General features: G+C 46.3%; 1 protein-coding gene across 3 annotated transcripts in view; it reads left to right on the top strand.

Moving 5' to 3' along the window:
* Positions 1-26,410, top strand: part of LOC147727877 (tyrosine-protein phosphatase non-receptor type 9-like) — a 1,887,882-nt gene that overhangs the window by 876,137 nt on the left and 985,335 nt on the right. For all 3 annotated transcript variants that reach the window (XM_086961826.1, XM_086961825.1, XM_086961827.1), the window contains one exon: positions 6,686-6,796. In XM_086961826.1, coding sequence (XP_086817952.1) covers positions 6,686-6,796 — 111 coding nt within the window. The remainder of the gene's footprint in view (positions 1-6,685; positions 6,797-26,410) is intronic.

Here is a 26,410-nt window from a genome sequence, read left to right as displayed (position 1 = left end):
TCCTTGCAAGTTAATGCCACCAAAGGTTTGGCCAACAAGGAGAAATTCGGTATCCATTGTCTGCAATATGATGTAATGCCCAAGAAAGCACGCACTTCTCTCTGTGTCCTTGGGACACTCAATTTTGCAATTGCCTGAATTCTCTCTGGGGTCAGTTTCCTTCCCTCCTTCGATAAGAGGTGACCTAAGTAGGTCACTTCTTGTCGGCAATATTGCAGTTTTGAAAGAGAGACTTTGTGGCGCAGATCACATAAGTGACGCAACAATGACAAAGTAGCTTCTTTGCAAATCTCCTCAGTATCTGCAGCGACCAGCAAATCATCTACGTACTGAATAAGGGTCGCGCCGTCAGGCAAAACAATCGTGTCAAGCTGTGATTTCAGAGCCTGACTGAATATTGATGGACTTTCACAGTAGCCCTGAGGAGCGCGTTGGAAGCGGAAACTTCATCCTCCTAAATTGAAGCCAAAAATATCTCTGCTCTCTTCGGCAATCGGGATGCTGAAGAAAGCATTCTTCAAGTCAATCACTGTGAACCAAGTGGCTGAAGCTGGAATCATAGTCAATAAGGCAGTGATATCAGGAACAACTGGAAACTGTGGCACAACAATCTTATTCATTTCTCTAAGATCAATCACAAACCTATAGACAGGTGGTTGGGAAGGGTCAGTACGCTTTAAAACCGGCAGAACAGGACTATTACAAATGTTGCCTGTTGTCTCTTCAATGACATCTTTCTCAATCAGATCATAAATGATTGCTAACAACGCCTTTGCACCTTCACTAGAGATCTTGTATTGGGGAATACGTGGCAGCCTAACATTGGCTTTCAATGTTATAACATATGGAGCTATTTCCAAAAGACCCACATCATTAGAGCCAGTAGCCCAAAGTATATCTGGAAGAGAAGACAACTCTGTTGGATGTTTTTCCCTTGACAAATACATTGGAGAAACCACTTTCTTACCCACTGTAAGTTGTACTCCCGAAGGAGAACAGTACAAAGTCGCATATAGTCTCTTTAACAGATCCAATCCCAACAAGTTTTCACCACACCCTGTTGTAAGAATGAGGGGTGCTTCTAATTCACATGGCCCAACAGAAAGGGACATAGGACTAGAGATCGGGTTCCTAACCGGGGCGCCAGAAAAACCTACTGAAACATTCATTTCGCCAGACAAAGGTGCACCAGGGAGCTTTGAGTGCATAATAGAACTCTTTGTAGCACCAGTATCCAACAGAAAAGGCTCTGACACACCTGATGTAATCACTTTAACATAAGGTCCATTCTGATCTACTGGAACTGAAACAACTCCCTCTCTTTGTCCATGGCTGTCCTAGCAATCATTACCCTCATTCTCGTTTTCTGCATAGTAGTCATCAGCATAGTACTGAGCTGTCCTATAAAGCGCATTATTCTGTTGGTCAAAACTATTCATAGATTTATGAGGAAGGAAAGAAGGAGCATTCTGGGGGAAATGTCCACGACCCCTACCTCTAGGGGCGTGTTGAACACCTCTACCTCTCGCACCAGAAACACCATTCATACGGCGTAACAAAGCCGGACAACTATTCTTGAAATGACCCTCTTCCTTGCAATGCGCACACTGATTCGGACCATACAGTAAATGCTGTTGAGAAGACTCGTTTCTTTGCGAGTTTCTCGAATACTGCTGAGGCTGCTGATAATCGTGCTGAATAGCAGTACGAGGCGGATAAGCTTGCTGTAGAAGGACTTTAGTTTTCAATTCTTTAGTCGCCTTCTCTAGCTCATCTTTGCGCCTATTCTCATAGTACTGGGCTGTTGCTAAAATCTGCGCTGACGTGGAAACAGCCCAAGCACTTTCTGAATCTTTCAACTTATTACACAGTTCAGGAAGTAAATTATGTACACATTTGTCAACAAACAATCTCTGGCCACCCTCAGTAACCATATCCTGACCACTATGATCGACGAAGGTCTCTTCAAACCGCGTGAAAAAGTCAGACACATTTTCATCTTTCTTCTGCTTGCACGCAGACAACTTGTCCCAATTCACACGCAATTCGGGCATCAGAGTCTTCATATACGTGATAATCCTACCAGGAAGCTCTGCTACCAAAGGCTCGGGCTTAGAGCCACCAACTTGTCTAGCATCAGCAGCAGCAATATTAACCCATGTATCACCTAACTCTTGATCATGATCTGCATGACGAATCTATCCCCACAAAGGCTGTGGAACAACATTTCCAAACAACATGGCTATATCGGCTAAATTCATGATACAGGAGCTGGCAGTTTGTGATAACTCCTTATAATACCCTGCAGGATTTTTACGGGGATCAGGCAATGTCTGTTTCAGAGCCAAAACCTCAGATCTTTTCCAGGGAACATGTACCCACACACGCTGAAAATGCAGTGGAATGGCTGGATTCGCATTTGCGTCACCTTCCCTCCACACTGGGGGAACCTCTCTCATGGGATACTATGGCGCCTTTTTCCTACCTGGCATGTCATGCTCAGATAGTGATCGAGAATTGCTTCCCTTACTCCTATAAGACAACAATGTTTCAATCACTTGTTCAACATCGGCACCCACAATCATGCCTTCTGCAAACTTGAACCGCACATGGAATAATTCAGGCATGTCGTGCTCTGGGTCATTTCCCCTCAAATCTTCACGGAGATATACACACATGTGTTCAAATACATATCTCTGTGTAGATGCTTCCCACTGACGGAAGACTTCCATAACGGACTGAACGTCATATTTTACAGTATTGGTAACCCATTCGCGTGCTAACTCATTCAGTACTTCTCTCTCATGATAGTCAGGCAGTCGACTCCTCAACTGTCTTCGTTCTGTGTTAGGGGTCGTATTAGGCGACCCAAAGAAAGGGGAGAAAAGACCAGTAACAGTGTTTGCAACTCTCTGTCAAACGGAAGGAGAAGCTGACGGAAAGGCAGAAACGCCAGAAAAGACAGGACGATGTAAAGCAGAGGTGGAGGCAGTAGCAGAAGGAGTATTAGGATAGGCAGTTGGAGCAGTAGGCGAAGTCGTAGAGAAAGCAGATGGAGTGTGTAGCAAAGGCGGCGGCTCTTGAGAGGTCTGCGCCGAAGGTTGTACAACCAAAGGTTGCTGTGGTGCTGTAGCACTCTGCGCATATGGAGGTGGAGAACTCAGTAGATGAGACATTAAAGGATCCTTATCAAGTTCTCCTTTTGATTCTCGTCCTTTACATGGCAGAACTGGGTAGCATTTATCTACTGCTAGCTTCCTACTTCTAAGCGTTAGTTCATTCTCTTGTTCTTCCTCATTATCCCTGAATGCAACGGCAGCTTGTACCATTGACATACCTCGTTTATTTTTCTTTGCTAATTTCATTTCTTTCTGTTTGGCTTCTTTGCGCCACAGGTGAAAGGAGTCAAACATCGCCGGCCGGGCTTTCTTCTTGAAAAGTTTCACCTCTAGATTATCTAAAATCTCTGTGTCAAAGCTACCATATTGGGGCCATTTTAAAACACCATAGTTTCTGGTGTATCGGATCCACACTTCATTATATGTGATAGGGCCTACGCCATGCTTCACATAGAGCTCATATGTTGGAGTTCCAATCGGAGGAACCGGACACAAGTCCTCGAATCGGTAGTCCCTACTACAACCAAGACAAAACAAATTTCCAAGTCTGCTAAGACCAGGCATCTTCGCTCTCTAGTCTAGCTTCAAACTTCAAAGGATTATCGAATACGATAGTCTCGTGAATACACGAGTCCCTCGGCTTTGGCGCTTGTAAGTTCCAAATCAAAGCGTATCCCAAGGGATACCAAACTAAGAACCAAACTAAGGACTGGGAGACGCTCCACTTATACTTAACTGAAGTATCGATGATCGATGACGTCACTAGAAGACTCGTCTATCGTTTCGCTCTACTAAGCATCAAGGGTCCAAAACAGGGCGATAGTCAGGGCAGCAGTCCTTCGTAGCCGTCGGGACGCGGGGAACCTCGCAGCAAAGACCTTCGGAACCACGTCGACATACAGGGGTCGCTGAAGAGGATGGCCGTCCTCTGGAATTTTCACACGAAGCTCCTCACGAACATCTGGCTTGGACCGATACCGCTTGATACCGCCCCAAGTTGGGCGCCAACTGAGGTACCGGGTTTATGGACCCGGCGGTGCCAGGGGAACACCCAAAGACCTCTTGAGTTCTTCCTGTTTCGGACCACAGAAACACAGAGTCTTCTAGGTGATGTCAAGGATCGAGTTTATTGGCTGCAACCAGTAACAGGTATCCTAGAAGTACAACAGCATGAAGCGCATGTATGTTCTCAGGAGACTGCTCGTTTTTACAGAACCAGCCTCTTCTTTTTATACAAAATAATACACTTCGGGCAAGAATTCCTCGGTTTACAGTTGGTCATATAAATATTTCTACTACAAAGAAAAAGCAGAGTCATGACGGCAAACCCATATTTTAGCTTGTCCAGTTCGTGATAGATTACCTAGCAAGGCCCAGAACTTTCATCAGATATCGATGAACCCTCAATAAAATCGGGCACCTCCTCCTTGTAAAACTAGTCATAAAGAAGAAACAGGGACAGGTGTGTGTGTGATTAGCCATAGCTTGTATGCGATGAATGGTTTATGACATGTTGTGCTTTGATGCTAATCTCGCTCGGCCATTGGGATGGGGACTGCCCGAACAGGTTTGGCTTGAGCAGTGGAGTCCGCTCGCCCAGGTCACAGAGGAGTTAGCAAAGGTGTACGTGTCCTTTCAGATCGAATTCGGCCTTGGTCATTTTGACTATGTAAGGGCAATCACAAAATGGATGCCGCTCACAAAATGGAACCCACGGGTTCAAGACAGAAACTACGATTTCAGGGTGATTTCGTCATTCAAACATGACGCAAATGCATAGGTATAATATCCCAATCATTACCGGTCTGCCGATACCAAATTCGTCATGATACGATGATATTTTTGACACGAGTGTAAAGCTTCGGTACCACACAATAGCAGGGTCCAGAATTTTCAGTACCACACTCACAACAGAACTTAAACACCATTAGGACTAGAAATGAGCACAAAGAAAAAAAGAGAAAGAAAATACACAGAAAACAGATCATAGGCAACATCTCAATAAATGTTCAGTTCCATGTTACCTGTGTCATTGTGTCAATTTGAAGGGTGACTGAGTCATTCTTCAGGATACTTCATTTCAAGGCAATGGCTAAAAGTTGCGCACATCTTTAAAATCCAAGCATCATCACCCTATCGGAATCTTTCCTTGAGACAGCAAACGAAAGATGCCACCAGCGTCATTCTTATGCGTTAGGCATATCAACAAGACGCGGCTTTTAATACATGGTGGAATGGACGTGGCTTTGAGCTACGTTAGTCAGAACTAGCACCATTGTTTTCAAACATTTTTAACCGATTGGTTTCTCGGGAGGGATTGTGCCTTTTCTTCTAAACACAGACGCACAGAAGTATTGTCTGTTATGACCCGTAGGCACTTTTTTGTGTATTCGGCACTCTTTATTGCCATTACCTCCCTCAGGCGAGTAAGTGAGCTACAGGCACTAACCATTCTAGAACCTTTCATGCAAATACACCACAATAAGGTAGTGCTTCGTACTAACCCTAAGTTTATGCCAAAAGTTATATCCACTTTCCATATCAATCAGTCGATAGAATTGCCAGTTTTCTTCCAAAACCCGCAGTCAGTGGCTGAAAGAGCCCTACACACACTAGATGTAAAAAGGGCTCTGCTATATTACGTTGTCAGAACTAAATCATTCAGGAAGGCAAAACAACTATTTGTTGCTTTTCTCCACAACATAAGGGTAACCCCATTTTAAAAACCGGGATAGCCAGATGGATAGTTAAATGGGTTCAAATATGCTATCAAAAGGCTAAGCGCACTCTAACTGTCCCTCCAAAAGCCCACTCAACGTGCAAAATGGGGGCATCCATGGCTTTCCTTGGAAATATTCCCCTAGAAGACATATGTAGGGCGGCTACATGGTCTACCATACACACTTTCACTAAACACTACTGTGTGGACGTGCAAGCAAAGCACCAAGCTACTGTCGGCCAGGCTGTCCTCAACACTCTTTTTCAAACTGCTGCAGCTGGTTCAGGTGACCATCGCTAGAGGAGATACTGCTATACAGTCTATGCTAAGATATGAATTCAGCAGCCCACATGCCTCGAACGGAAAATGCTACTTACCAGTGTGCATCTGTTCTTGGCATGTAGGGCTGCTGACATTCATATCGCCCACCCTCCTCCCCGGTGCCTGTCACAGCTGCAGTAATCTTTTCTACATACATTTACATGGTCATCTCTTACCTTTCTATACTCCATCTTTGCCACAATGGCGAAAAACAATCTGAAGATGGAGAAGATGCCCATGCGCACTGTAATCCAGGGGAGGAGTCACCTACCTCGTGATACTTTGAAGACTCTTCCAGGACAACAAGGTGCAAACATCCGGACCCAACACTAGGCGGCGATCTATGCTAAGATATGAATGTCAGCAGCCCTACATGCCAAGACCAATGCATTCTGGTAAGTAGCATTTTCCTTTTGGTCGTAAAAACGTGATGACTTCAGTGAAACACATGACATAGTCAGGAAGTTGATGATTGATATAATAACCTGTTAATCTGCATATACATATATATTTATTTTTTACTTAGGGTGCCTTTCCTGCCCGACTGAAGTGTGTTTTTATTGTTTCGTCGCCGCTTTGGTTTCGAGCACCGTTTACTGTCCTGCGACTTTTTGTTAGAGAAAAGCTACGAGAAAGGGTAATATTTTCCTTATTCTAAATATTTTTTATTGGAATATGCATATTTTAAAGTAAAGTGCCCATTTTTTTGTGCTTTCATTATTTCTCCATACCTATTAAATCAGAAAAGTTATAACACTTGCAAGATTGGCTGTTTCCACTTTCACTTTTGAAAAGAAATGCCCTACTCGATTGTATAGAAGAGCATTGGATGGTTGGAACTGACCAGGAAAATTATTTTGATGTCACAAAAACCTATGATTCAGAAAATTACCGGCTTTGAAGCTGCAGAAGCCACAATGTCCTAAAGGTACTGTGGGAGTAAGAAAAGCTTTTCTGACTTGCAAATTGCCTTTTGCAGCTCATTTCAAATCCAAAGATGATGGACGTTAAAAGGGTATCCCACTGTTGTTTGTTATTTGAAATCCACCTGTATCACTGGTTTGCAATTGCTGTTGCGAACAAATGCTTAGTTACCAACATCTGACATGGGGCGGGGGTAAAGTGGAAGCTGTGCCCGTGTGATATGAGCACCTTCCACCTGAAGAATTATGGCAGGCTGACTCAGGGGCATTGGGGGAAGACTAGTTCTGGGCACCCACTGCATTCTCACTCTTCATATTGTTCACTGACTGGTAAATTCATTTTGAAAGCGCTGCTTGTCCTAGAATAACAACTTTAAGAAGTGCTGTGGCAACAAATGATGGACGGAATGCTGAATTAATCAAACTTGCACCCCCAGTCCAGAGATCTGGGTTAAATCCATTGTTCTTTTGCTCACTAAACCACACCAGTTTGGACTGAGCCATATGCAAATCCGTCTTGACCCAACTCCTCATGGGAATAGTCCAACCCGAACTGCCAAGCTGGGTCCTTCCTGAACCGGAAACGAGCATCCTGGGACCAGGTTCAGGGTAGCACCTCCTCATCAGCCAGGCTACCTTAAATCAAGTGGCACGTTGAGCAAAGGACCCATGTCTGAGAATACCCATTTCACTTAGGGTGAAAAGTGCTGTAGCAACAAATGATGGACAGAGTTCTGAATGAATCAAACATTCATCCCCAGTCAAGAGCACTGGGTTAAATCCATTGTTCTTTTGCTCACTAGGCCAGCCTAGTTTTGACCCAGCCATTTACAAATCAGCCTTGACCCTGCTCCTCATGGAAACAGTCCAGCCTGAACTGCCAGGCCAGGTCCTCCATGGACCGGAAACAAGCATCCTGGGACTAGTTTCGGGGTATCACCCCTCATCATCCAGGCAAGATTAAATCTAGTGGCACAGCGAGCTAGGGACCCTCATATGGGCATATCCATCCCACTTAGGGTGAAAAGTGATAGACTGAGGGTGGGTGTTTGAACATTTTCTGCATTCCGTCCATCATCTAGTTATGTTTGCTTTGTTTGCCCCAAGTGGCCAAGGTTATGTCCAGACATGAGTCCCTTGCTCGCTGTGCCACTGGAATCAAGCTGGCATGGCTGATGAGGGGTGGCACCCCGAAACTGGTCCCAGGCTGCTTGTTTCTGGTCCAGGGAAGACCTGTCTTAGCAGTTTTGGCTGGACTGTTCCCACGTGGAGCAGGGTCAAGACTGATTAGCACATGGCTGGGTCCAAAATGGGGTGGCTTGATGAGCAAATGAACAATGGATTCAAACCAGATTTCTTGACTGGGGGTGAGTGTTTGAAAAGTTTCAACACTCCATCATCTTGTTGTGTTTGCTTTCTTACTTTAAGAATACTGAAAAATCGTTGTGAGCTCACCATCAGCAGTTCACATGCCAAATACCTGCGTGACTTCTTTTTTTGGTGCTCCATTGTCGTCCCGACAGGGTAGTGGCCTAACACACCAAAACAAGAATGTGAATCCCAAGATGGATGGTTAAAATGGGAGAACAACACATGCACCATTGAAAATTCAGTTTAATATTGTTCATGTGGGTCCCTACAACACTAGAGAACCTGCATCCCCAAAGCAGCCGCCCTGTAATGGAGTGCAGAGGTTATATGTAAACCTGCAAATCGTAAACCAAAACAGTTTCTATACCTTCATGTAACAGCATTAAAGTCTCCCCAAATTACAGTCACTCCTACCAGCATAGTTTTCATTAATAAGCTCAGTAAATCAGTTGCATGCTTCATCCAAGGGGAAGAGCTGTAGGCATTGTTGTTTCACAGTGCACAGCTGCTTAGTGACCCAGCAATAATTAATGTACCTGCTCTGATGAGCCAGTGTGGTTTTATTGATAATGAAGGGACACACACATTTGAGCTGCATTGTGGCCCACTTCGAGCTCCTAGTGAAACCTGTTTGAAGAACTGTATCTGAAAGAGACACGTTAGTGATAGATTCCTTACCTTATAATATCCCCAAGCGTCAGACTGGATCCGGAAACGTTTGCGTAGCAGTACCCCTGCGCGTCGGTAGGCGTCGTCTGCGGCTCCACGTCCGTCGTCGGCGTCGTGGGCCCCTTGATGAAGTCGTCGGAGTACTTAAACGCCGCCTCCGCGTGCTGACGTCAGTTCTTCTTTTTTCCGCACCAGCAAGCGCAGATCTGGAAAAAGCAGTACTTCTAGTCACTTTTTGACTAACTATTTTGATCATCTTTTCGAAGTCGTACGACTCCGATCGGTGCCATAGGGATGCCTAGATTCAAGCACTGCGACGATTGCGACCGCACGATGTTGGTCACGGATCCTCACCACCTGTGTCTAACTTGTCTAGGCATCGACCACGACGACAAGGCCTGCTCCGACTGCCGGGCGCTCTCTTCGAAATCCAGGCGGGAGCGGTCCCGCAGGCGACTCGAACTCCGGCAGTCGGCCCCGCGCCGCGAGAGGTCCCAGTCCCGGTCCCATGGGAGGTCGAGGGACAGGTCGCAGGGACGGAGCCACCACAGCTCCGGGAGTCGGCAACACTCCTCCGGGTCGAAGTCGTCGTCAGGTAAGAAACACAAGAAGTCGAAGAGGCGTCATCGCTCTTCTGACTCCCCCCAACGCTCGCGCGACGCGGTCGGGGGTTCGGGTGACACCGCCCACGCGGCTCCGCCGGAGTGGCGGGCGTCGCGGCCTGCTCCACACCCTCCGGTCCCTGGGCAAGACGCGACGCCGGGGGAGATCGAGCGTTTCCTCATGGCCAAGAGGAACCTCTCTTCCCCGACGGGTTCCGCGGCGCCTTCGGGCCCAGCGGGCCCGTCTGGGGCCCCTAGTGGGACGGGGGCTTCGGCCTCGACGCTGTCGAGTGCTTCGGCCCCGACGCCGCCGGCGCCTTCAGGCCCGGCGCCGCAGGGCCCCACGGTCCCGCCGGCTCCTTCGGGCCCGGCGCCGCAGGGCCCAACGGTCTCGACGCCGCCGGCGCCTTCGGGCCAGGCGCCGCAGGACCCCACTGGACCCGCTTCGGGATCCGGGTCTTCGCCGGCGGACCTTACGACCCCCCCGGCGTCGGTCCGTCAGGTGTCACCTCCAGCGCCGTCCTCGGGCGGCGCTGTCCCCGATGCCTCCCTCGCTCCGGTTCTGACGTCGGAGCGGCGCCGCTGTGCGCCGCTCTCGACGGCGCTTGGGGAGTTTTACTTCAATTAACCCGCCCCATTGGTTGACAACCCTGAATTTCAGGAGATGGGTGATGAGGAGTATTGCGAGGGGTCTGAGGACCCTCTGACCCGAGAGTGTCAGCCTCTAGAGGTCTGGACAGGTGACCTTGGGGATGCCAATGGTCTGGACACCTCTCCAGACACTGGTTTTGTCTCGCTTCCTACCGTGGCTTCGGAAGAGGGGGCAACCTACAGTGTGGTGTTGATGAGGGCTGCCAAGGCCTTGGGCCTTGAGCTCCCCGTCGCAGCCGTGAGGACTAACCTCCTCACTGAGATCCTTAAACCGCAGTCATGCCCGACAGAGCCTCTGCTGCCATTTAATGAGGCCTTGACCGACGTTCTTTTGGGCACTTGGTCCAAGCCCGTTACGGGTTTGCCCGTAGATAGGAACGTGGCCAGACGCCACCGCCCGGCCCCAGACGACCCAGTTTTCCTGTCCACCCACCCCACCCCCGAGAGCCTGGTCATCCAGGCATCCACTTCCCAGACCGCATTCCCGTCGGCTCCGCCGGACAGGGAATCCAAGAGGTACGAGATGTACGGTAAAAAGGTCTTCTCCTCCCTTAGTCTGGGACTGCGTTCTTCCAACACCGCTTGCCCCTTGGCCGCTACACCCACTCTCTGTGGGATACGGTCGCGGAATTGCTGCCAGAGTGTCCGTTGGAGGTACGGGCCAAACTCGGCCAAGCCCTTGTGTAGGGCGGGGATGCAGCCAGATATTCTATCCGGTGTGGGCTGGATACCACTGACTCACGAGGTAGAGCGATGGCAACGACGGTGGCAATTAGACGCCACGCCTGGTTGAGGTCCGCCAACTTTTCGGCTGATGTCCAAAACACCTTGATGGACATGCCGTTTGATGGCCGTCGCCTTTTTGGCGACAAGGCAGACCATGTGCTTGAGCGCTTTAAGGACTCCAGGGCTACGGCCAAGTCCTTGGGCCTCTCGGCCCGCGCCAGCAAACGGGTGCCTTTCGCTCCTTTCGTGGCCAAGGAAGGGGCGCCCCCACACCTGTTGCCAGCCACACGCCGCAGACTACCATCCAGCGCGGTGGCGGCCGTGGAAATTGCCGTGGAGGCGGTCAGGGACAACGGCGAGGCCAGTCCACACCCTCCCCCGCAGCATCCGCCTCTTAACCCTCCTAGTCCGTGCTTTTCGGCCCATGTGACGCCAGTGGGGGGCAGGGTTCGCCATCACCACTCTCACTGGCGCACTGTCACTTTGGACAGGTGGGTGCTGCAGATCGTCGAAGGGGCTACTCCCTCCCCTTCGAGATGACTCCTCAAGCCATGCCACCGCAAAACCACCGTGTATCGGGGAATCATTTGCAGCTTCTCCAGGAGGAAGTTTAGGCCCTCTTGGCCAAGGGGGCCTTTGAGCGTGTTCCTGGGCCAGACGTAGGACGTGGTTGCTACTCCCACTACTTTCTGGTACCCTATCTTGGACCTACGGAACGTCAACGGCTTCCTCCGGAAGGAGAAGTTCATAATGCTGACTCTGGCTCAGGTCTTGGCTGCCCTGGACCCAGGAGACTGGATGGTAGCGTTGGACTTGCAGGACGCCTATTTCCACATCCCCATCCTGCCGGCCCACCGGTGCTACCTGCGGTTCACGGTAGGCCACGAGCATTTTCAGTTTACCGTCCTCCCCTCCGGCCTTACAAGCGCCCCACGGGTGTTCAGGAAGGTGATGGGGGTGGTCGCAGCTCATCTGCGCAGGTTAGGGGTTTCAGTCTTCCCCTACCTCGACGACTGGTTGTTGAAGGCGGGCTCGCCCCAGACGGTCGTCAGCCACCTCCAGACGACGGCAGACCTCTTACACCTGCTGGGGTTCTCCATCAATGTGCCGAAGTCACACCTGTGCCCCTCTCATAAGCTCCTATTCATCGGAGCGGTTCTCGACTCGGCGCAGTTTCGGGTTTACCCACCCGAACAGCGGGTTCGGGATATACAGGCTCTGATTCCAATATTTCAGCCTTTTATCCCGAGTTTCGGTCATGTTGACGCTGCGGCTTCTGGGGCTGATGGCCTCCTGCATCCTTCTGGTGCATCACGCCCGTTGGCGGATGCGGGCTCTGCAGTGGGACCTGAAGTTTCAGTGGGCCCAGCATCAGGGCAACCTGTCCGAACATGTCCTGATCTCGGAGGGCACTGCGAGACAGCTGCGGTGGTGGCTCACGGACCGCGATTGGGTCAGCGGCAGAACCCTCTCCCTTCCCCAACCGGAGCACGTAGTTGTGATGGACGCGTCCCTCCAGGGCTGGGGAGGCCACATGGGAGAGGCGGAGATCAGAGGCCTCTGGTCTCCGGCGGAGTCCCGGCTCCATATCAACCTTTTGGAGCTGCGGGACATTCGTCTAGCACTGAAGGCATTCCTCCCCTCTGTCCGGGGGAGTGTAGTGCAGGTGTTCACGGACAACACCACCGCCATGTGGTACTGCAACAAACAGGGCGGGGTGGGGTCGTGGACCCTCTGCCAGGAGGCTCTGCGCCTCTGGCACTGGCTGGAACATCAGGGCGTGACCCTGGTGGTTCAACACCTTGCAGGTTCTCTGAACGCCAGGGCGGACGAACTCAGCCGCCGGTGCATGATGGATCACGAATGGCGTCTGAACTCGGACGTGGCGCAAGGCCTCTTTCAGCAGTGGGGAGAGCCTTGGTTAGATCTATTCGCCACCTAAGAGAACGCGCAATGTCATCAGTTCTGTGCGTTGGAATTTCCAAGGCGGCACTCGCTCGGAGACGCTTTTCGTCGCGAGTGGAGTTGCGGTCTGTTGTACGCCTTTCCGCCTATATCACTTCTGCCCAGAGTGCTGAAGAAGATCGGGCGCGACCGGGCACAAGTCATCCTTGTGGCTCCAGACTGGGCACGAAGGTACTGGTATCCCAAGCTACTCAGTATGTCAGTCGATCCCCCGGTTCGTCTGCCTCTTCAGGAGGACCTTCTGTCGCAGCAGCAGGGGACCGTCCTCCACCCGAACCTGTCCAGTCTCCACCTCCATGCTTGGAGATTGAGCGGCGGCAGTTGAGGCCGTTTGACTTGCCTCCTGAAGTCTGTAACATCATTCTGGCAGCCAGGCGTCCCTCCACAACGTCGGTATACGCCTGCAGGTGGAACAGATTTGTGGCATGGTGCACAGCACAGGCTGCAGATCCTCTTTCTGCCCCTCTTTCTGAGGTTCTTCTCTTCCTTCTTTCTCTTGCCCAGCGGGGCTCTGCTCTGGGCACTGTCAAGGGCTACCTTTCAGCTCGTTCAGCCTTCTTGAGGCTGCCTGATCAACCTTCTTTGTTCAAGTCCCCTATTGTTAATCGATTCTTGAAAGGCATCACACATACGCTCCCTCCTGTTCCCTTTGTGATGCCTCAGTGGGACTTGAACCTGGTTCTTACTTTTCTGATGTGCGCTCCCTTTGAGCCACTTCACAACTGTCCTCTCTGCCTCCTTACGTTGAAGACAGCCTTCCTGGTAGCCATCACCTCTGCCAGGAGAGTGAGTGAGCTCCAGGCTCTATCCTGTAAACCTCCTTTCCTTTCGGTCCATCCGGACATGGTTGTGTTGAGGACCAGGCCCTCTTTCCTGCCCAAGGTAGTCACAGCCTTCCACATTGGGCAATCCATCACCCTGCCCACCTTCTTTCCGCTTCCGCATCCCTCGAGAGAGGAAGAGAGGCTCCACCGTCTGGACCCAAAACGTGCGCTCTCGTTCTATCTGGATCTCACACGCCAGTTCCGGGTGGATGACCAACTCTTTGTTGGTTACATGGGCGCTAAGGAAGGGAAAGCGGTGCACAAGTGGACCATCTCGCGGTGGATCATCTTGTGTATCCAGGCATGTTACTCCTTGGCTAAGAAGGAACCCCCTGTTGGGCTGAAGGCTCATTCCACTCTGGCCACAGCGACTACAACTGCCTTGGGCCGAGGAGTGCCCTTGCAGGACATTTGCCAGGCAGCTACGTGGGCCTCGCTGCACACGTTTGCAAGACACTATTGCCTGGACAGCCAAGTCCGGAGGGATGGCTTATTTGGCCGTTCCGTCCTCCAGGACTTTCTGGTGTGATTATTGGTTCGCAGACCCACCACCGGGGTTGGTATTGCAGGGGTATCTATTCTAAGGTAAGGAATCTATCACTAATGTGTCTCTTTCAGATGCACAAGTTACTACTTGTGTAACGATATATCTGTAAGAGACATTAGTTAGTGATAGATTCCTTACCGACCCACCCATCCTCCCCGTTCTGCGAGCCGATATTTAGGGTTAAGGTCATCCCCTTTCAGGGCCCTAGTTTCAAGGCACCAGTGTTGTTTTTTAGCATAGCTCTACGTTTCTGGCTCGGAAAAGCTGTGTCTAAGAACTGACTTTAGCACGCGGAGGCGGCGTCTAAGTACTCCGACGACGTCATCACGACGCCTACCGACGCGCAGGGGTACTGCTACGCAAAAGTTTCCGGATCCAGTCTGACGCCTGGGGATATTCTAAGGTAAGGAATCTATTACTAACTAATGTCTCTTACAGATATATCGTTACACAAGTAGTAACTTGTGCGACATAACCAAGATACAAAAGTAAGTCACAATTCGCACCCACAAGGCTCCCGTGCCTCTGGACAAATTGCTGAACTGTGCTCAATTAATCTTGTTATGGAACCTTTTCACATATCTCATAAGCACACCACAACTCCCCAAGTCAGGGCAAACTCTCTTGGTCGCTATCCAGATTGATTCCAAAATAATTCACTCTGAATCATGCTGGCCCATAAAGTTGTGCTAGCTAACCTACATTACCTTGAAAGAACCAGAACCTCAAACAACTCATCTCCCCTCCTACACTTCACACTGTACCAAGGAAAATGGGTTTAGTTGGAAGACTACAACCAACACAGCCACTCCTTGCTCCACAAAATTAAGTAGTAAACCTTTGCTACAGACTGCATGCCCTCCATATCTATTGCAAACCCATTGCTGTAGGAGGGTGAGTCCCCTGGAATATCAAGCTGGAGTGAGGAGTTAGCTCCAGCTAGTCTGGGAACGAACCTCCCCCAGCATTTAGCAGTTGCATATTGAACCGTTCTGTTAGTTTTAGCCTCCGCCATCAGTCATGATAGGCAAATGATGTCTGGATAATCACTCAGAAGAATGAGCAGGTAGATACTAAGTCAAAACTATTGTCTTACTTGTTCGTCATGCATATGTATGGTTAACCTGACAGACACCTGTTCCAGAACCCTGGCACAAAGTCCTCAGTTGCTCTGCTTGGCTGTCACCCATCTGGACCTTCCAGTGTTGTAAGCGCCAAGCAAACTGGTTGCACAGGTCAAAAGGAAAATTCTGTTCCATTGCCAAGTCCAATGGCGCGCAAGGTATCAAACAAAATCATTTTCAAATTGAAGAATACTTTGTTCGGTCGGATAAAGTGTTGATAATCCAAAATCATCCCCTGCAGCTTCTTTTTTAATCCTAGAGTTTGGAAACTCAGTAGGGCAAAAGAACGCACACAGTGATGGAGATAATGACACCGGCAATAAAACTGGTTTTTCAAAAATGTGAAAACTAAAAGTAGTAGATTGTCTTTCGAGATATTGATCACCTACCTACAGTGGCATTTATTTTGTTCTGTCTTCTTGATCCAGTGCAATATTAGTCTAATTTAACCAGTGTTACTTAGAGACGTATTCAGGATTTCTGCATCTGCTAACTCATACTGTTACTTACTCGTAACTGTAGTTTTTCACAATTAAATGTTTTAGATTCACATTAGACCCGATCAGTCATTCTTTCCTGACTATTTTAAAAGGCAAAAGTCTGGCATTTTCCCTCCTGCATTGCCCCTCATTTGACGTACCCTAAGGGCACTGTAAAATGAGACCTGATTTTTTAGAAGGATCTTTTCCATCCAATATCAATTAAATCTTTCAACAGAATTGGCTTGGCAAGACTTACCATGGTCCCTCAAGTATATGGAAGAGGAATAGACTATTGCTGCCCCGTTTGTATCCATTGTCTTGTTCCTACCCTTCGTATGATAATAAGTAGTGGATCATTTCATAAACAGGACAAGTGTTTCCTCAGGAGGCTGAATGTTTATAGTATAGTATATCCATAATTCAGACTGAAAGCAATAGCACTGGCAGGCCTTCCTGTTCCAGTTTCTTTGTCAATAGAACCTTTATCTCTGATGGCTCCAGTGCTGCATGGGAGTGCCAGTTCTTTTTTTTTTTGTTTGAAAATAGAATTTTATTGAGATAAATATGCAATTATAAAACAAAATATTCATTGAGCATATATAATCACAGGTATGAAATACATAACATTGTCAGGAAGAAACTTATTAATTAACAGTATAAGAACATTCTATAAAAAGATCTAAAAAGGCATACAACAAAACAAACCAAATATTGTTAATAAAGAACAGTTCATGGAGGCTTAGGCGCTTCTTCAGTTTCAGGATTGTGTAACTGTGTTTTAACGGCCTAATTATTTAAAAAAGTAGTATGGGTAGCTGTAAGAGATCTCTTTTAATAGCACGTGCAACTGGATTAATATATGCTCTATCAAGTATGTGGTTGTAACAAGCTCCATCCCACCATGCTTGAAAAGATGCCTGAGATATGTTTCCAAGAGTTTATAATTTGTTGAAAAGCAACAACCAGAAGTAAATCTACTATATAAAAATCCTTGGACTGAGATGACCAATGGTTGGAAGTACTACCTAGAAAAATATTAATACAACTAAATGGGACTTGGGTGTTAAAAAAAGCGTTTATGTGTTACCAACCTCTCAACCAAAATTAATAAATAAGAAAACATTCAAATAACGTGTTTAAGATCTGCTGAGGGTTGAGAACAAGACCAACCATGAAAGGGGACAGCAGAATCTATTTTATGTAATGTAACAGGAGTGATCAAAAGTCGGTTATAAATTAAAAAAAACATAGTGTGATTTGCATTAACCGCTCGAGAAGATTTCCTTATTTTGATCCAAATTTTATTCCAAACTGAAGTGGAAAAAGTAGTTGTAAATCGAGTTCCCAAAGATTCTCTACCTCTGCTTAATCTCTATCTTCAGGAATAAGTATAAGATGCTTATATAATTGGGATACAGAAGAGAATACATCTAATAACTTATGAATATGAGGAGGTGAGTGAGAAGGTGCATGATCAAGAGATAATTTGTGGTAAGAGGATTGAGTTATCGAGGCGAGTAACCAGTATTTGTCCTCAAACAAATCCGGGAAGGGAAAAAGCGACTGTACTACCGAAAATGGCAGGCAAGTACCGCTTTGAAAAAAATCATGAATCCATTTAAAGCCTCTAGAGTACCAATATTTCCCAAAAATTATTCTATGATTTATTTTAATAGAAGTATTGTACCAAATTGATGACTTTCAGTCAAATTCAGCTTTATTCGATTGTAAATTACTGAAATCATAAAAGCAATTCATACTCAATATAATCATGATAAAAAAAACTTACAAATAAATAACAATCTTTCAAGTTAATTCATAAAAAATATTTTGGCAATAGCTGTGATCATTATATCACACTTAGTAATATCATTTATAGATTCATAACATTTCATTGATTTTAAAAACAATATACTTAAAAAATTCCTCATAATATTATTCTCTTCCTGTAACTGACCACTTTTTTAAAAAAGCATCACAATTTTCCAAATCATTAGCATTGTCCATAGTTTGTAATGCGATGTAAGCTGGTCGACATTTTTTTATCCCCATAGTTCTCAACATTGCCAGAATCCAGACTTTCTAATAAAGTATAAAATACACAAAAGAAGATAACATGGATAGTGGATTGACTCGAGCAATTATCACAGGGACAGGGTATCATAGTTCGGCTCCAGTTATTCTTATCAGGAAAACTAATAAGTATGTGCACCATTCCAAGCCTGAATCTTGTTAATAGGAATCGGCCATATCCTTCAGGTACTAGCACTAAATATGGCAGAATTTTAAAAACACTTAAAATCATTTGATTTTCCAGTACCGTGGGCTTTAAAACCGTGACATTTCCAACATCGCTAGACCTTCTTTTTTTAAATCTTTTCTACGTACCGCTTGCATAGAATCGGGATCAGTAAAATACTCCAGATGTCCCAGATTCTGCAGGAATTTTCGTACATAACTGACCCAGGATATCGTTAGGACTTTATTCATTTTTAAAATATCCTTTACAATATCCCTTTTTAGCCTGGTTTATTCTTTTGTCCATACTCAGTGCCATAAAAGAACCGGCTCCAATTTAATGAGATCAAACAGATATGTTAAACGCAGTTCAGCATGACACACATAGGAAGAGGTTGATCTAGGAACTGACAATATATATCTCAGAAAGTTATTTTCCACAGACTGTAGTGACTGGGTATTTACAATACCCCACACCCCTGAGCCATAGGTTACAGTTGATATACTTTTTGCCTGGTAGATCTGTAAAAGCTCTACCAGGGGTCTTCTCCCTAACTTTTTTGAAAATTGGGCAAGTGCGGAAATAGTTTTAATAAAACTTACTTTTTTAGCTCTAACTGCCTCAACCCATAGGTCATCTTGGTCATCCAAGATATGAAAAAGATTTGTTGCCTCAATTTTTTTGATCGCCTATGAACATCTCCCGACATTTTTTACTGCACCTACCACATCTCATGACATATGTCTTAGTAGTATTCACCTTAAGTCCTAATTCTTTCATATATTAATTAAAACCATTTAAAACCTACTTGAGTTTGTGACAATAAAACCGCATCATCAGCGTATAAAAGTGCAGGAATGAAGCGACCATTTTTCTTGGGGTAGTCTACCTGTTTCTTAATCAATGCTTCCTGTAAATCATTTATATGCAGGTTAAAAAGGAATGGGGCAAGGACACATCCTTGCCTGACTCCCCTACATATTGGACCCTTAATGTCAAATCGAGCATTCGTCTGAGCATTACAATAAAAACGGCATAAAAAATAAAAAAAATTTGTTCAAGGCCAATCTTTTCTAAAACCTCCCAAAGTTTGGCGTGTATTACAGAATCAAAAGCAGCGGTGAGGACAACAAATGCTAAAAACAAACTTCCTTTCTTTACATGTACATACTTTCCCGCCAGTAGAGCTAAATTTAAACTCTGTTCAATAGTGCCCACTCCTTCACGGAACCCATATTGAAGGTCGGAAAGGACGTTCTTATGTAGTGCTCAGTCCTTGAGTCTTGCTAAAATTACACAGCCCACAATGTTAGTCATAGAGTCTAGTAATGAAATAGGTCTTTCGAATCTATGATCCTGGCGATTTCCCTTTTTAAAGATGGGGACAATGATTGACTCTACCCAGGTTGACAGGAAAGGTGCTAAACACAACTTGCATTCACTACTTGTGTTTCAATTGGCCCCCATAAGGTTAAGTTTGATTTAAACAAATCACATGGGACACCTTCAGGTCCTGGAGCCTTCCCTCCTCGCGTACTTGAGATTGCCCTTGTCAGTTCCTTCACGGTAAATGGAGGACAATATTTTCTGTGTCACTAACTTTTAGCGGTTCACCTAAGTTATTATCAGTGTAACCTACCCTCTTGAACACTTCTGTGAAGTGTTCAACCCATTGGACCTCTGTGATGGCAATCTCGATAGCGGGACCCCCGTCTTGTTTCAACTATGGTGCTTTAACCGCCTTCCAAAAGGCACTACTGTCCCTGCCAGATGAAGAGACTCCCAAGCTTCCTTTTTTAAGCTGGCTTTCCTCTCTTTAATTGCTAGGTTATAATTTCTCCTAGCCTCCCTTATGGCGTCCTGGTTTCTGAGGTTAGTATGAAGTGCTTTTGTCATTTCAGGGGTGCCTTGGCACAGTTCGAATCAAACCACCCTGTTGATTTTACCTTGCCATGTTTTTGTACAAAGAGCGCCTCCCTCACAGCGCTAGAGATTAATATAAATGACTCAAGAATACTACTGGGGGTTGCTAAGTCGTTCAAACATGTTTCAAAAGCAGCTTTGCACTTACTAACTACATATTTTATAACGCCTTCAGGATCAATCATAGACCATTTCATAGTAAAACCATTAATTCTATCAAGTGCAATTGATTCTAAAGGTTCTATAGTTGAGCTACTCGTCCAACCTTTAATTGTAATACACAGTGGGAAGTGATCACTCAGAGATATATCATCAATATGGAAGGATCTGATTCTTGGAGCATGGTTATTTGACATCAATATAAAATCTATTGTTGAAAATAAGCCCCGCCTATTAAAGGTGTAACCCATTAGGACTGGCTTTGGACACATTTCATTCACGAAACCTTAATCCAGAGTGCACAACATTTCATTATACAACTCCCCCAGTTTTAAGTGACAGAAGTGCGTACAACTGAACCCTTCATTATCATCATGGCCACACATATTAATATCAGCTTTTGAACATAAAACATAGTTAAAATTCCCTCCTAGAAGTGTCTTTAGCATTTTTATGCCATAGTGATTGCATATCAGTTACTAACTTTTTCATCACAGATTCTACGTCAGGCAGGGGGATATTATTATAAAAGTTGATCAGGATGACAGATTGCTTCCTATCAATTGTAATATTGACTAGCTGATAATAGATGTCTTCTAAATAAAGTTCTACCTTACTAAAATTCATAGTATTCAATATACGTGTACAAAAGCCACCTTTGGGCCTACCTCCTTTACTTTCAATTGCCCTGGTGTGCAGAGTTTTAAACCCATTGATGTGTAACGGTTCTCTTGCCCATGTCTCCTGCAAACTAAGAATATCTTGACTTTGTATATATTTACACCAAATCGAATTTGTCAACTTCTGACGTAAACCTGCTATATTCCAGGACACCAATGTACAAAGAGCTTCCTCTGTGTTATTAGTCAAACTATTATTAGACAGTTTAGGTGGAATAGAGTTAGTGGGAGACTCCAATAACCGTGAACGGGAAACCCCCTGGGTGTTAATTATCTGGATGGCATGGGGCGTCTTTATCGCTTTATGGTCGGTGTCAGGCTCCAAAAGGCTAGGAACTATCCTGGATTGATGTAGCGTCATTTGTAATCAGGTGTTCTCTATTAGTAGTGAATGCGTCCCCACAATCTTTAGTTAAACCAAGCGCCCCAATTGTTGATTCATTTTCAGGACTATGCAGAAACTCTGCATGGTATATGATTTATTCTCGATCGATAAGTCAATCAATATCTTCAATTAAGCCAAATACTTCATAGCGATTGCTAGTTGGCACTGAATAAAGATGACAACTATTCTCTGGGAATGAATCCTGCCGCCAATCGCACAGACCACCACCCGGTGGTTGATAAAAAAAAAAAACAATGGAAGAATATTAATGTCAGTTATATTAATCTGCACACTTCCTACTCTTTCCAAAATAAGCGAAACAAGATTTTTTTTCTTTTTTTGTCCTCATCACGCAAAGTTAAAAAAAAAGAATACATTTCGGAAGATTAGATTACCACGTTTAGAGAGCCTTTTCTTCCCCTCTGTTCTTTCCATGGCCTTTCCCCAACACACTGGAATCATCTCCATTTCCTGCATGAGGGTATCAGCCGTGGCCTTCAGGCATCTCATACACAACTTGCCATCTCCTTTTTAAGGGGAGTTGAAACCTGTACCGCCATCTCCCATTTCTTAACTGTTGCTGCGCTTAATCATTGGACTTCGTCAGGTCAATAACACACAGATTTATAGCATTTTATCAGACCAATACTGTTCCCAGCTGTTCCAAAATTGTAATCTTTTACTAGGTGCACCAGATCTATCCAGCAAATGTATTCTAAACACAGAATTCAGCCATTCATCCACTGTAGGTGACACAGGGTTAACCCATTTAATACATATCTCACGCCTAGCGACTAATATTAGTAAAAAGAGTAAATTCATTAGTTTTTTTACTAAAACTGGGTCTTCCATTGTCATCTAGCTCCACCCCAAATAATACTAATTGGGCGCTTACGTGTATTTCTTGTCGGAATACCTCTGAGAGTGTCTTACTCACTTTTTTCCCAGAAGCTCTGAAGTCGGGGGCACTGTCAAAACATGTTTGTCATCTGCTCGTTCTTGATCACATTTACGGCATCGCTTCACCCCTCCTTTTTCCAATTTTGATAACTTCTTGGGTGACCAGTATGCTCTATGCAAAGTAAATAGATAGTTCTTTTTGAGAGGTGCAGATTTTTTAAATTTTTTTTTTAACCTTTATTTGTAGTACAAGCAGTTACAAGTATGGGCCTACAACCATCCCGGCCGGCCGCTAAACAGAGCAAGAGTACAGCAAGCAATATGTGAAGTTATAGCAGTTCGAAATCCGAGGTCATAAAATACCAGAACATATCTTGTAATCAGATGCACCAACTTGAAATCAGGATTTGAGAGGTTCATTTTTAAAGAAGGAACTAAAGAAGGGGTGTCGCACAGTCGTACACAGTCCTACAATACTGCGCGCGAATCAGGATATCTACAAACAGTACTGATACGAAGGAAATATCGGGGGGTAAGATGCACAAAGCAGGAGAAATGCAGGCACAACCCCAGCGTGTAGCGAGTCGAACCCCCGCCCCTCAAAACCAAACATATTGCAGAGAACATGAACGACGACGACACTAAAAAGAGAAGAAAGACTAAAGGGCCATAGAAACAAATACCGATCAAACACCCATCCCTCAACCCCCCACCCTGCACACCCGCAGAAGGCCATGGCCTACCCCCCAGCAGCGTGCCTGTCGCCATAATAGAGACCCGAAATATAGAAAGAGAGAGGAAAGAGAAAAAGAAGATAAGCAGAGGAGGGCCCTCAGTCGTGTCGCCCGGCCCCGCCCTTCACCCCTACACTTCGGAAAATCCCAGAAATGAAGTAGTACAGTAATGAAGAACCACAAGTCCCGGTCACAACAACGATGAAATCCCGGTCAAACATACCCACTGCACCGTCTGTCAACAATAAATCCAATAGACTGTGAACCACATCATCCCTGACCCTGTCTGGCAGTGGTACCACCAGAAGTCCACTCGTCAATCGATTTAAAGAACAGTCCTGAGGGTCCAAACAATATGGGCGGGTCCGGTCGGAGCACAGCCATAGGAAAGTACAACAATCCAAATCCATCTAAATATCGACAGCGGAGATCAGGCAATATCGACGTTGACCCCGGGACCTTCCCAGAGCTCACACACAGTAGCACCATCCAGGAGAGGAGAGTCACACAGTCCGGCAAGCGCCACGACATAGCTAGGACAGTCCAAGAGGGAAAATAGCATTTTATCCCCAGCCGCCAGTTAAACATGTGTCCCAAAGAGACATCCATACGAGCAACCATGTCGGCCCATGCGGTCACGGGAGCCCGGTCTTGCAGCGGCTCCTGGTGCCTAGGCAGAGCTGGGATTTCCTCCATGGACACAGCTGCAAGTTCATCGGCAGTCCCTTGGAATCGGACCGTGGCCGCTAGAGACGGTGAGACAGCAATGGCGTCCATTCTTTTACCCAGGTCCCAGGCATGACAAATCAGGGTCTCGTGCAAGACTGTTAGGGCAGCCAACACGTCCTTGGATGTGAGCTCCTGCGTATGTTGCAAGCATCCCGGCCCCATCCGTGAGACAGCCGTCTGACATGGACGTGGACCGTAGAGGAGGGCACCAGCCGCCATCTTGATCAAGTTGGCCCCGTCCCTCTTCACCTCATTCAGGGACCAGGCCCCAATGCGGGGCGCCATGGGATGCATCCCCGGGGCTCAAAACTGTGAGGCGGGCTCCCAGAAGGAGAGTCACCAAAAGGCTAAAATCCCTGCAGAACCCCGGGAGTCGCCCGCCTATATCGGGGGCAATCCTTGGTTATGCCCGGGCAAAAAGTTTGGGGAGGGGGTAGGAGTCATGCGCCCCCTCCGATCCAGTGCCACCACACTGCCCCTCAAGGGTCCCCGCCAAGTGGACCGGGCCTTTACCGCCATCAGCGGCCCTTCATGTCAACGGCACCCACCGGCAGGCCCCTCACCGCCATCAACGGCCGTTGTTGCTGCAGTCGCGGCCGGATGCACGTCCAGGTCAACGCCCCGGTCTCATCACTGCGTGGGCTGCGGAGCAGTCGGGGACAGTTCTCAGGGTCTGCCGCACGCAGGAGCTTCGGGAGCAAACGGTAAGTGCTCGTTCTCCTTCTCCTATTAAAGTACGCCTTCGTGGCTCAGGATAAACGCCAGGATATACGTGTGGGGCGAAAGGGCTCGCGGAGCCGAGCGACTATGCGGCCATTTCGAATGCCTGCTTGGGTCCTCCCTTCGAGAGGTGCAGATTTAATAACCTCCCCACATGCAGCCGTAGATACTTGCCATATTAAGGATACATCCAGCGACGGCAGTGCTTTCCCCCAGATCTCGATGGGTAGGGTAAATTCCTCTCATCCTTCATCGATAAGCGCCCAATACCAAAATGCTACCTCTTTCCTACCAAATTCCCCTTAGAATTTTAACTCCAGTTTTGGATTCCCTGGCCCGTCTTTTTCCAGGGATTTAGCCCAATTTATAAGTTGGTATTGTTTAAACTTAGAAAGACCCCTGTTAGACAGTAGTGACAGTTGATCCCAGTCAATGATTGTGGACCCAGACAATAACTGTCCCCATTCGACTACTCTGCCTTCTCTGAGCGGTAATTATAACACATCCTTTAAGCATTCTGGTGTTCCAGGCGAGTCCCAGATTGGGGCATGTTGAGAATAATAGGGGATCTTCCACAAACCCCTAATCTGAACCCACAATCTAATAGCTGCTCCTAAAAGTTTTAGATTGATTTTCTTGAAAAATTTCCTAGGGCCGAATTTGAACAAAAAATTACATCCTTCCAGACCTATCATTACTTGCATGTAACATGGATATGAGCTGTAGTCCTCAAAATAATTTCTTTATTGAAAAGCCCTATATTATTGGAACAGATCCGGGCTAGCTATTCCCTTGTGCTCATGTTTGCTCCTTCTCTTCTTCCACAAGATTGTAGTCCCTCTCGAGGCCCAGATAAAGCTGCTGATATCACCCTGCATTTTACTAACCCAGCCTTTTTTAAACTAAAGTGGTATCGAATTAAAGACATACGTAAATCTAGTTAAGATCAACATTTTTACCAAATTAGAACGACCCAGAAAGGACAACGGGAGATGCTTCTAAGCATTGAGAATTTTTTAGGCTCTGTTTGAATTTTTAAAAAAAATAATTTGAGCTATCCTCTTAAGCTCTTTCACAATCAAAATCCCTAGATATCCTATTTGATGTTTTACCAGGGGGTTATTACTCTGAATGTTCCAGCACATGACCTCAGTATTATGCTGGTTTATCTGGTAGCCCGATAGGTTGCCAAACTGCTCCAGTGTTTCTATTATTCTTGGTAGGGAACTGTTCAGGTCATCTGTGAATACCATTAAATCGTCTGCGTAAAGTGTGACCTTTTTCGCCCTGTTCCCATCCCTGAAGGGGGATGTGTATAAGTTTGATCTCAAGGCACTAGCTAGGGGTTCTATATAAAAATTAAACAACAGGGGAGAAAGAGGGCACCCCTGCCTGGTACCTCTTTCTATATGTATCTTGTCTATAAGGGACCCGTTGACTAATACACATGAGGTTGGATATCTATATAGAGCTCTTACTGCTCTTACAAAGTTGCTACCCAGCTTATAAGCCTCCAAGGTATTGTGTAAAAAATTCCAACTGACCCTATCAAAAATGCCTTGGCGGCATCGAAGGTGATTATCGATAAAGGGAGTTTCTCCTCTACTGCCAGGTCTATTGCCCCTATTAGTTCATGTGTGAGTTCCTGAATCTGCCTGCCACTTATGAATTCTTTCTGGTCCTGATGAATTAGACAACCTGCCCACTTCCCCAGTCTTTTCGCTAATATTTGGGTGAAAATCTTATAATCACTATTTAACATTGAAATGGGTCTGTAGGACTCACATACCTTAGGATCCTTCCCGGGCTTTAATATTATACAGATAGTTGCTTCACTCCAAGATTTAGGAGATCCTGTCCCCTCACAAATATGTCGTTAAATAAGCTAGTAAGCTCAG

The sequence above is a fragment of the Lissotriton vulgaris genome, chromosome 3_1 (assembly GCF_964263255.1).
Source record: "Lissotriton vulgaris chromosome 3_1, aLisVul1.2, whole genome shotgun sequence".
Lineage (NCBI taxonomy): Eukaryota > Metazoa > Chordata > Amphibia > Caudata > Salamandridae > Lissotriton > Lissotriton vulgaris.
This window is presented reverse-complemented; position numbering and strand designations above follow the sequence as displayed.